Source organism: Siphateles boraxobius, unplaced genomic scaffold, assembly GCF_051911475.1.
Source record: "Siphateles boraxobius isolate OS27281-9 unplaced genomic scaffold, OSU_SipBor_1 11, whole genome shotgun sequence".
Lineage (NCBI taxonomy): Eukaryota > Metazoa > Chordata > Actinopteri > Cypriniformes > Leuciscidae > Siphateles > Siphateles boraxobius.
Window position 1 is genome coordinate 8978977 of NW_027508711.1, and position 12369 is coordinate 8991345.

The following is a 12369-nucleotide window of genomic DNA, read 5'->3' on the forward strand; positions in this document are numbered from 1 at the left end:
CGGCAGCAGGTCAGGCCGCAGCATGTTTGCACACTATGTCGATTCTCCAAGCGTACCAGGCTGACCTGCTGAAGGACATAGACGATAGTGAGGAAGTTAGTGCTGACGCAATTCGAGAATTGCGTCGCACGACAGATTTATCTCTCCGAGCCACCAAGGAGACGGCCAAGTATGTGGGCCGCTCTATGGCAGCCTTGGTGGCCACGGAACGCCATTTATGGTTAAATTTATCAGATATAAAGGATAAAGATAGATCTGTTCTTCTGGACGCACCGCTGTCACCTACAAGTCTGTTCGGCGACGCTATAAATTGTGTCGTCGATAGGTTTCAAGAAAATAAGAAACAAGCGGCTGCGTTTCAGAGGTTTCTTCCTCGCCGGTCTATTGTCCCCGAGGCTGCTCGTAGTATAAAGTCTGAGCAGCCTAGTCCGTCTACGAGCTCCGCTCACAGAGTTCAACAAAAACAGAGCGTCGCCGCTCGGGCACCTCCTCAATCTACGGTTCCTGAGTGGCGCTCGCAGCCAAGACCTGTTAGGGGTAGACAAGATCTGAGGACTGTTATCTCTAGGAGAGCTTGGGCTAAGAAGAAGTCCTGACGCCAAGGCTATCAGGCTTCTGAGGGTGGTCCCCTCCAGGGAGGAACGGTTCCGAGGAACCGTCCCTCCTTGGCACCCTCCGGGGGGCGACTCTCCGAGGAGAGCCGCAGCGCTGCCACTTCGGTTGTTCCCTGCCGGTTTCAGCGTCCCCGTGCAATCCTCTGAGGAGGGTTGTAGAATGGTCAGTTCGGTTGTTCCCTGCCGGTTCGCCGCTTCAGGGCGCCGAAATGATTGTTCAATCAAATCCAGAGGCCAGTCTCGAGAGACTGGTTCCCTTATCGGAATTTCTGGCAGCGTGGAAACTTCTGCCAAATATTTCTCTATGGGTCCTGCACATAATAGAAAAGGGTTACAGAATTCAGTTCGGTTCTCGTCCGCCCAGATTTCAAGGAGTCCTCCCCACGGTGGTGGACTCACAGCAGGCTCTGGTAATGGAGCAAGAAGTACTGACACTTCTTCGAAAGGGAGCTATAGAAAGGGTTTCTCCTCCCAGCAGAGAGTCAGGGTTTTACAGCTGTTACTTCATTGTTCCAAAGATGGATGGAGGGCTGCGTCCTATTCTAGACCTGCGCCAGTTAAACAGCAGGGTTCAGAAACTCAAGTTCAGAATGCTTACACTCAAACAGATTGTATCACAGATTCAGTCCGAGGACTGGTTTGTCACAATAGACTTGAAGGACGCGTACTTCCATGTATCTATCCATCCTCATCACAGGAGGTTCCTGAGGTTCGCTTTCGGGGGCGAAGCATACCAATATCGGGTTCTTCCATTTGGCCTAGGTTTATCTCCCCGCACTTTTACAAAATGCGTGGATGCAGCTCTGGCTCCGTTGAGACTCCAGGGCATCCGCGTATTAAATTACATCGACGATTGGTTGATTTTAGCTCAGTCAGAGCAGGTGGCAGTTCAGCATCGAGATGCTGTTCTGTCCCACATAAAGAGTTTGGGGTTGCGGCTAAACACCAAAAAGAGTGTGCTCCTCCCTGCTCAGAGGACCACTTTTCTAGGTGTAATTTGGGATTCGACCACAATGCAGGCACGCCTGTCTCCTGCTCGTATTTCTGCGATTCTCACAGCCGCAAAGAATGTGAAACTAGGCCAGTCACTCAATGTGAAACAGTTTCAGGGACTGTTGGGTGTCATGGCAGCTGCGTCCAACGTTATTACTTTTGGCCTTCTGTACATGAGACCCCTGCAGGGTGGCTCAGGACCAAGGGGTTTTCTCCGAGGGGAAATCCGTTCCGCAAGATCAAGGTCACGCGGCTATGCCTTCGTGCCTTGGCCTTGTGGAAGAAACCTTGGTTCCTCGCCCAGGGCCCAGTGTTGGGGGCTCCTTGTCGACGCGTCACGCTTTCGACGGATGCTTCCATCACTGGATGGGGGGCGGTCATGAGTGGCCGCTCGGCGCAAGGTCTGTGGCAGGACCATCAATGTTCCTGGCACATAAATCGTTTAGAGTTGATGGCGGTATTTCGAGCACTCAAATATTTCCTGCCAGACCTGAGAGGCCATCACGTGTTGGTCCGCACAGACAACACTTCGGTGGTCTCCTATATCAACCATCAGGGGGGTCTGAGGTCACGTCACCTTTGCAAATTGGCCCATCAGATCCTCCTATGGGCCCAGGGGAAGTTACTGTCGCTCAAGGCGGTATATATTCCAGGGCGTCAGAATGTGGGAGCAGATATTCTGTCGAGACAGGGGCTGAGGCCCGGGGAGTGGAGACTTCACCCAGAAGTGGTGGAGTTCCTGTGGGAAAAGTTCGGTCGTGCTCAGGTAGACCTTTTCGCATCATCAGATTCAACCCATTGTCCCATGTGGTTCTCTCTAACGCACCCAGCTCCTCTCGGTCTGGATGCTATGGTGCAGGTGTGGCCGAGGCTGCACCTGTACGCCTTTCCCCTGATATCTTTGCTTCCGGGGGTTCTGGAGAGGGTTCGCCGAGAAGGGGCTCGTCTGCTACTAGTAGCCCCTTATTGGCCGACCCGAGTTTGGTTCTCGGACTTGGTGTCTCTTCTGGACGGCTCCCCCTTGGAGATCCCAATCAGGGTGGACCTCCTGTCTCAGGCCGGGGGCACGATATTTCACCCTCGGCCGGAGTTGTGGAAACTGTGGGCCTGGCCTCTGAGGGGGCCAGGCTCAGGGAGACCGGTCTTTCGACCGATGTTGTAGAAACCATTCTTCAATCCAGAGCTCCTTCCACGAGAAGGCTGTATGCGCTAAAATGGAAACTTTTCACAACGTGGTGTGTTGAACGTCAGTTAGATCCTGTTAACTGCCCTGTTGGTTCAGTTCTTGATTTTCTGCAAGACCATTTCTCGGCCAGGTTATCTCCTTCCACCCTAAAGGTTTACGTGGCGGCTATATCTGCCTACCACACCCCTCTGGGGGGTACTTCTATTGGGAGAAACCCTTTAATTACTCGCTTTCTCCGTGGTACATTGAGGTTGAGACCTGCACTGCACTCTAGAGCACCGGCTTGGGACTTGGCCATTGTACTCGAGGGTCTGGCTTTAGCTCCCTTCGAGCCCATCGAGGAGGTTTCTGAAAAGTTCCTCACTCTAAAGACTTTATTTCTCCTTGCTATCTCATCTATCAAGAGGATTGGTGATTTACATGCTTTGTCGGTTGCTCCTTCATGTCTGGAATTTGCACCTGGTATGGTGAAGGCATTTCTCTACCCCAGGCCGGGTTATATTCCTAAGGTCCCACTGAATGTTGGGGGCCCAGTAGTGCTGCAGGCCTTTTATCCTCCACCCTTTAATACCCCTGACCAGGAACAGCTTAACCTGTTATGTCCAGTCCGGGCTTTAGATGCCTACGTTCACAGAGCTGCCCTGTGGCGTAAATCTGAGCAACTATTTGTTTGTTTTGGGTCACTCAAGAGAGGATGCCCTGCATCTAAGCAGGTTATGAGTAAATGGATAGTCGAGGCTATTTCATTGGCTTATGAAGCGGCCGGACAGCCTTCACCTATGGCTGTGCGGGCCCATTCTCCTCGGAGTATGGCGGCCTCTATGGCCTTAATTTCGGGAGTTTCCCTTCTTGACGTGTGTAATGCGGCAGGATGGTCCTCTCCGCATACATTTGTCATGTTTTATGACCTTGACCTCTCCACTCCTGGGGCGAGGTTGCTTGCTTCTTAGTGTGCGCAGGACCTCACACAGAACGGGCATTTGTCACTATGGCGTAGTGGGTATAGGGTTCCCACCGCGTCTCAAACGCAGCTCGAGTTCCCTTGAAAGGGACATCTCAGGTTACGTATGTAACCCTGGTTCCCTGATAGGGAACGAGACGCTGCGTTTGCCTGCAATACTTCCTGCATGCCCTGATCGACTTGCTTCAGGTTTTTCAGAAGCTATCGCGGTCTGATTTCAGGGTTGCTTTATAGTTTCCTGGTCTATGACGTCACCTATGTCGTAGCGGGCTTCCATTGGACTGATTTTACACGTGCTTCACGACGTAATCACGCAGAGCGTTCCCACCGCGTCTCAAACGCAGCGTCTCGTTCCCTATCAGGGAACCAGGGTTACATACGTAACCTGAGACGTTTAACAACTTTGATAACAATGACATTTTTACTAGCGAGGTAATAACGCCTCTGTTCTTGGAGCAGATAAACTTACAGTTTCACTATTAGTTGTGACGAACTTCTAAGAGACACACAGACTGAGGTAATTCACACATGCTTTAACTCTCTCTCTCTCTCTCTCTCTCTCTCTTTCTCATAACTGCATTAATAACTGCATTTATCTACTATCAGTGGCTCAAGTCTGCGTAACTACTTCTGAAATGACGTTTTGGAATTAGCAAATGTAGGGTCTGGACCAATCAGACACACACTAATTATTCATATTCACTATATTTAATGAATATAAAGGTCTATGAAACTCTCCCCCAAAACTAACCTCACAAATGAAGTTACTTTGTCAGCCGGGTGTCCGGTTACAGAACACTTTAAGACTGATAACAGACTTTACGACCTCAAAGGAATGTGGCCACATGCGCCACATGCTTAAGAGAGAGAGACCATCTTTAATTAAATAAACTTTGCGGTGTTACTCTGATCTATGAAGGAACATGCCTCACAGAAACTGTGATGATTTACTGTCTCGTGTACTATTAGGTATAACAACATGGTATGTTTGATTGGGGTGTATGTGGTTGAACAACCACCCAACGGTCAATATAACCTCACCTGTATCATGCTTCCTAGCAAATTAATCCTCATTTAATGACACACACTTTGATGTACATCACCTTCTCTTAGAATGCAATGTGAATTTGTTATGTCTATTTGAGCTTGAATGAACAGTCTAAGCATGCTGGGGACGAAGACCATAAATCAACTAAGAGCCGCTTCCCCTCTCGGACATGTCACCTTACTCATAGGTCCATTCAAACCTTAGGGGTTGGTTCTTTTCTCAGGGTATATCAGAGGCAGGCAACAGTGACCGCCCTCTCTTAGTTTTTTCATCCAGCCGCAACACTGTTCTGGTGAGACTGGGGAGCCCCCTCCCCCTCCACGGGGGCCCCAGGGCCCAGCAGGCCTCGATTCCAACCAGATCCGGCCTCATGGAAAAGAGAGAAGACTCTCTCACAAAGAACCAAGGACAATCTCAGGAGTTTTGGAACAAAGACTCCAACCAAATAAGACTCCAACCAACAACGACTCCAATCACCCATCCTTCCGACTTCCTCACTTCTCCTGGGTGCTCGGCGGGGCCTCAACAGAGTCCCAGGCCTTCACCAAACCAGTCATGCGTTCCTGGAGAAAGAGAACGCTCAACCAACTTCCACTTGACACTGCCGGAACCATCAACGACTCCAATTTTCAACAACTTCAAGAATTGTTCCCATTACAAATGCAAGTATTCAATTCAATGAAATGTGAAAATGAAATTCTGATGGTTCTTCTCATAGACCCTCTTCCGGTTTCCAATTTTATCCTATCACTAACATATTTATGTATTCATGTGTGTATGTTGTTTAGTTTATTTATATTCATATAAATATCTATATTTAGTTAATAAAACTTGTACATAATATGTATTTGGTTCTGTTTTGTTTGCAATACAAGTCACTTTACGATCACGGTTTTTGCTACTGGCTCAAAGTACTGTACAGGCGAAGAAATAATTATTCTTCGGTGGCCATGGAAGATACCCTTTATTAGAATAAATTAATAATCAAAATAGTTCGTTGGAAGAACTGATTAATTTATTGTAATATTAATTCAGCCACATCAAGTTAATCCAATTAACTGACCCAAATATTTATGTAAAATCTATCTAGCTTTGGTTCACAGGAGTTTGAGCATCACCATGGTACATCGATAAGAATGAAGAAGGGACAAAGGATTCCGTTTAAGCCATTTATTGCCACTGTTCACACATGAGGAGCAACGTGAGATGATGAGGCTTGACGGTTATGGTTTTTTCTACAAAAATGATAAACAAGGAAACACAAGAATTACAATACAATAAAACAATATATAACATGACACTAAACATTTGTACACGAACCAAAGAGGGTGAAGGGTAGGCCTACCACTACAGAAATAAAGAAATACTACATACCAAAGACATTCATTTAACAATTACATATAGTAATTCCATCATGGTCTCAGTTAGGTTATACTGTTTTGTGCCTTTCCTATAGAACTACAATTAACAAACTATGTGCACTGCGCACTTACACACAATGTGATATCCGTAGTCTAAAGCAAACAATCAGTATGAGAGGAATATAGGATCTACTAGTATGTATACTAGTCAAGCATTCAATCCCATCAAATTTACAGATAACCATTAAGATACAGCAAATATGGAAAGCAATAACTCACTTTATCACGCACAACCATGGATAGTATCTGAATCACAGAGACTGAGGGTCCTCACATGTGGTTTGTGTTGCTGCCAGGCAGAACAAAGGAATGGGTGGGGCTTATAAAGTGAACCATTGATTAGGAGGAAGTGAGATCAGGTGAGATTGGGTGGGTCCTTGCCATGGAAACAAGCAGAGGGCTACTGAATAGTATGACTCTATTCTACATTTATAATTAATAATAACAAGATATTATTGATTATTAATATTTCCAAAAAGCTGAGTTCCTTACACAAAGGAGGATAGGAATTAAATGTTCAAGAAATTATTTCAACACACAAGAACGTTTTAAGGACAAAAACCTGACAAATGTCTTGAAGTACATCATCTAAACAATGTTTTGAGGTGTGGTAACCGTAGCATAAGCAGAATAATTGATTTTGGGCCGTTGAATTATTGAAAATTTATTCACACTCGATGTGTAACAATCTATCCGCTTTGCGTTGTGGCTGCATTACCCGCTCGGGTATGCATTATTTTTCTAATAATTCAACGGCCCGTTGTCAATTATTTATTTACCTCCTCTGCATGAATGAATGTAGTTCAAGGACATCCACTCAGAGCGATTGGACAAATTAATATATACACACCAACTGTATTTTGGCCCAGAAAATTTGTCCATATTGTACGTTCAGAGAAATCCCCTTCTGTAAGCCTACGGGCTGGCAGAGATGTAATATTTTTTTCTCTTAAATAATACTGACAAATGCAATTTTGCCTGTATTGGCTGATTCGCTGATGTCCTCCTTTTATAGATTGGATGGATTGACCCAACCATGGTCGCGTTTTTTTCTTTTTCTTTTTTAATTGGGGCCATGGTAAGATGGATCAAGTTAGAGTGAGCTTGCTGTGGTGTTGAGGAAGGTGTTATGGGTGGAAAAAATGTTTGAATCCATTGTCAGGTTGCTCTGATGTCGAATAAAACTTTCGGGAAGAGGACAAGCTACACGCACAGCAATTCCAGCTATCAGGATCAGGATGGTGGTCAATAGTGTGAGTCCTCGTCTAAGCACAAGCTGGTTCGTAGAGAGCAAGACTTTAGGTGGAGCTTCTCCGGATTCACTCTCCATCACTAGTTTACCCTGCTCCTGGGTACTAACTTGTTCATAGCCGGCCGCTTCAGAGCTATTACTTGTTAGCTGGGCCTAAAGTAGCAAAAAAAATATATAAATAAAGTTATCACCACAGGGATTTGTGTTTAGTATAGTTTTATATTTCAGGACAGACGTCATCAATGTAGCAATTACTTTGTTTCCATTTATGTCATCCCAAGGTTCAGGTATACTTGCTGAAGCTCCAAAATCAGGTGTTTGCTCTGCGCTGTCCTGCCCTTCAGAAACTAGCGTATCAATGACTGACTGTCCTATTGCCGGCGCCTTTTGGACACACACTACTTTTGCATGTTTGCCTGCACGTTTCACGGCCTAAGGAAGATATTAGTCAACATTATCAAACATATTTCAACAGCCTTCCAGGATGGCAGCTTGGCTTGACCATGTGAGTTTGATTTGTCATGTCCCACCTGCTCTGTCGCTTTCTTCCAGTCGAGCTTGAAGGTGAGAGTGGTGAAGAAACATGTTTGAATAATGACACAAATCAAGAGACCAAGCCACAGACCTGAATGAGTGGGAAATGAAAATGAGATGTGTTTCAGGCTTAGAACAGGTAACAGATAAACAAATGCAACCTGCATTTTATTACATCGCTGGATTTAAGAGAAAATATACTATGTGACCAGAGATCTGAATCTACATTAAATAGTTAATTCACCCAAAAATAAAAAAACAAATCTGTCAGCAATTACTTACCTAATAATTAAAAATATCTTCATTTCTTTTTAGAAGATGAACAAAAGTCTTATGGATTTGTAACAACATGAGGGTGAGCAATTTATATCAAAATGTTTATTTAAAAATCTTTAAAAATCACAAGTTTAGATGCACTTAATGTATTGAAATTAGTTTTAGAAAAACATAAATTGATGACTTTATTATAATTATTACAAAATGTGTTTTAATGGGTTTGTTAGATTAATATCTCAAGTGCATATACAGTATAGTGTTTAGAAGTCTGGGGTCAGTAAGATCTTTTTAATGTTTTTGAAAGAAGTCTCTTATGTTTACCAAAGCTGCATTTATTTGACCTAAAATACATTAAAACAATATTATTACAATTTAAAATAACTGCTTTCTATTTAAATATATTTTAAAATTGTAATTTATGCCTGTGATGGCAAAAGCTGAATTTAGTCTTCAGTACCACATGATCCTTTAGAAATCATTCTAATTTGCTGATTTGGTGCTAAAAAAAATTTTTTTTGAACAGTGACACAAATCACAAGAATGCTGAAATTGATCATAATAATGTTGTATTACTATCAAAATTGGGGTTATCACATATATCAATTAAATTAAAGATCTTTATTGGCCTGACATTAGTTTTTTCATTAATTTTTTCAACATCTTTGTTGATCCTGGAACAACATTCCAATCAGCCAATCAGATTTGAGGGATTAGTTTACGGTTTATGTCAAGTTTAGACGATGAGGGTTATATGCTTCAAAATCTTTGTTATTCACCTATAATTTCCCTCTGATTTTTGGGATAGTTTATGGGTAGGTTTAGGGGTAGGGATATGGTTAGGACTAAATGTTGTTCCTGGATCAACAAAATATGTTGATCAAGGAACGCGTCTAACTATGCAAAATCAGGACATGCGAAAAGGTGTACCAAGTATCCTGAGCTCGGCCAGAAACATCAGTGATATTCCCACTGGTAACCCAATGCAGTAGTAACAGATCAAGTTGGAAAGTGCTGCTATCTTCTGCTTCCCAGCACCCAGAAGAATCCCTGAACACACACACTAAAACACAACACAATCAGTCTGTCTTACAAATATGAACCAGACACTTCACAGTAATCAGTGAATTATGTCATTTCACAGAACCAGGTTTCATTCCCTAGTAAACTTATAGTCTAATTGTGACATTATCACTACAGTATAATCCCACCTAGAGTCATATAATGATGAAAATCATCATTAGGCATTACAAGAGATCGCATAATGCCACCAATGATTCATTAATGTTGCCTTCCTTTAAACGAATACACATGTTAAAACATTTCAAACCTACCACAAGAGCATCAAAAAACTGCAGGAAGACGTAAAGGGTGAGATTTTCCGAGACAATCTTCACTATGCTCCTGTTAGATTAAATCAAGAAGTGAGAACTGCAAAACAATAGAAGAAAAGCTTCACTCTTATTGCTCTTATTCAGTGTTTTTATTTGTTATTTCTTATGCAGAAAATTAGGTCATAATACTATATAATATCACATGATAAATCCATAATAATCTCTGTTTTATCAAAATCCAATACATGTGTATACAGTATGCTATAATGGGAAAAAAACCTACTCGTCAGAGGTAAAGATGTAGCCCACTACTGACTTTGAGCAACCCATCACAATTCCCTGTAAAACAGCCAAAACTCCTGCAATGAAAAGGTTTAAATTATATTTTCTTCTAGATACCTATATGTTCACCATGAAATCAAACATAACAATTCTTTTTTTATGGAATATTGCAGTATTTATTTTGATTTATCCTTGCACGCTTTATTTTTGTAAAAGTTCATGTGTCCTCGTAATCTCCCTCCCTTTTCATCGACATCTGTATGACACCCAGTTTTGGGAAAGTTACTTTGGAAATGTAATAGGTTACAGATTACAAGTTACCCTATTTATAATGCAATAAGTAATGTAATTACTTAACCCCTTACTTTTGATAATTGACATTAAAATGCACTATACAAACTTAAATGGTTGTAATTCAAGAATGCTTTGGAATACAGACCTAAGTTTGGTCTTGTTTTAAAGAAAACAATCAGCAGATTATTACTGAAGTGAAAGCACTTCAATAAATTAAAGTATGAAAAAGTTATGGAAGTTATAATTTACATAAAATCAAATATACTTTATTAATATATTTTTTAATATAAAATAAATATTTTACAAATTATTTACGCCTCGGGCGTGACAGGTGTCTGAAATCACTATCATATCACGACAATCACATTGACCGGTGACAGCCGTGAATCATTAGCGTGAAGGATTAACGTGCGACCTGGAAGTATATAAGGGCCTAACAGGAAGGCCTGGCCCGGCCTACAAGCTGATACCAAGTCACATTCTGCTATAACATACACTGTTGGGAACCATACTACACAAGCATATTTTACTAATGGGCTTCCAGTAGCGCTATAAGGTATGTCCTACAATGTTGGGACTCACCCCCGAGGAGGCCTGTTTAAGGCCTACTACCCATCAGTGAGTCAACTGCCCGAACCACCAAGGCCAACCACGTAAAGTGAGCTGGCCTACAGCGCCCTCTTGGGGGCTGTCCAATCAAGGAGGCCTGCTGAGGCCTACTACCTAATGGCGCAGCCTTCGTTGGCAGATAAGCTATTTACACAGCGGGTACAGCATCCTGGTGCTTAATCACATTGCCCATGGCAGTGTACACCGAAAGAATGCTAGCACCCTTAAAACAAGGGGAGTACAAAATACGCCACTCTGCCTCAACGTAGGCCCCAGTTAGTAAGGGGCCTACCATCTATGCATGGGCGTCCGCTCAGGACAATGCTCTGGCTTCAGGGGAGCGTACTTCGACCAAAGAAGAAGTGAAGGCTTGCTTCATACTCAACCCGAGCCATAGTGGTGCGAGGTAGGATAAAAACAGAACTGGGAGTGAAGTGCTCAGACCTACCCTGTATCACAGGGAAATACTCACACCTCACCCTGAGGTTACCAGGGTGCGGGCCTGCCAGCGGTTCTAGGGGTGACAGAAATGTATCTGTGCCCAACCTAGGGGAGTGGGGCTTGAATGAAAGCCAACCACCTACAACCCAGCGCTCGAGCAGTAGCTCAGCGAGGTGAGTGAAGCCTATACTAGCAGCCTAAATCCGTAGGCCAGTTCTGCACGGCAGGGTCGGGCAGGAGACCTAGTCTTCTTCGTGAAGCAAAAGAAACCCTGCTCAATAAAGACATATATACCACGGAGGCCTGTTTGCGGCCTACCATGTCCTTATAAACCATCCTCTGCACCACGCTGCATTACTCTAGTCACCCCAGAATGCAGAGAAGGGGGCGGGCCTTGGCCTAACGACTCCCATGGGAGGAGGCTTTTTATACAGGGATGCTAGAAACCTACATTCACAAAGTGAAGGTTCAGAGGAGCCTTTATACCCGCACGCCTTTATACCCACACAGCCTAGGCCAGCTACAGAGACGGCCCTGGTGAGGGTCAGCCTGCAAGCATAGATCTATCTGAGGGCTCAGAGCCACAGCCTACTAAGGAATATAGTCTGTATTATTCCATACAAAGGGCTGCAGAATCACTCAGCCTAATGAAAACCCAAACAGAGCTCAAGGGGCGAAATACCCAGGAAGAAGTCAAACGGTCCCATGGGCTGGACATAAGATCTATCTGAAGCTCTAGCGGCAGTCAACACTCTAAGTAAAAAATTCTAAGAGAGAGAGACCAACTACTCTACCCTGAGGTGGCTAACAGCCCGAAGGCTAACATAGTTATCGTTCTGGCCACCTAAAGGGGAACTTCAGGGCCCTAATAATCCAGGAAACTTCTCTTACCTTATTAACTTGACATGACCCCATAGCTCTATACAGGGAACGAGGTCTGTAGAGAGATAAATTTCGGAATTTTAATTCACAAAAAATTACTCTTAAAAAGACCAGTCAGCTCACCTGCGCGTGCGGAATGAAGACTTGCCAGATAGTTCTTTATGAACCTGGGGTCCACCACTTTACATTACTGAAAGAGGCGTTTCTACTAACCAAGCCTAGGCGGGCCATTGGAACATCTTTCT

General features: G+C 43.7%; 1 protein-coding gene and 1 long non-coding RNA gene across 2 annotated transcripts in view; both read right to left on the reverse strand.

Annotated features, from left to right (window-relative positions):
* Positions 1-5957: 5957 nt before the first annotated feature.
* LOC143701946 (uncharacterized) lies at positions 5958-6526 on the reverse strand. The gene is made up of 2 exons (XR_013190214.1): positions 6443-6526; positions 5958-6037 (listed from the first exon to the last, which is right to left on the reverse strand). It is a non-coding gene; the product is annotated as an uncharacterized LOC143701946 (long non-coding RNA).
* A 200-nt stretch (positions 6527-6726) lies between these two features.
* Positions 6727-12369, reverse strand: part of slc47a1 (solute carrier family 47 member 1) — a 50345-nt gene continuing 44702 nt past the window's right edge. The window contains exons 12-17 of the mRNA XM_077195309.1: positions 9900-9975; positions 9617-9686; positions 9213-9345; positions 8006-8100; positions 7731-7907; positions 6727-7628 (exon numbers count right to left, since the gene is read on the reverse strand). Coding sequence (XP_077051424.1) covers positions 7317-7628; positions 7731-7907; positions 8006-8100; positions 9213-9345; positions 9617-9686; positions 9900-9975 — 863 coding nt within the window. The 3' untranslated portion in view covers positions 6727-7316. The remainder of the gene's footprint in view (positions 7629-7730; positions 7908-8005; positions 8101-9212; positions 9346-9616; positions 9687-9899; positions 9976-12369) is intronic.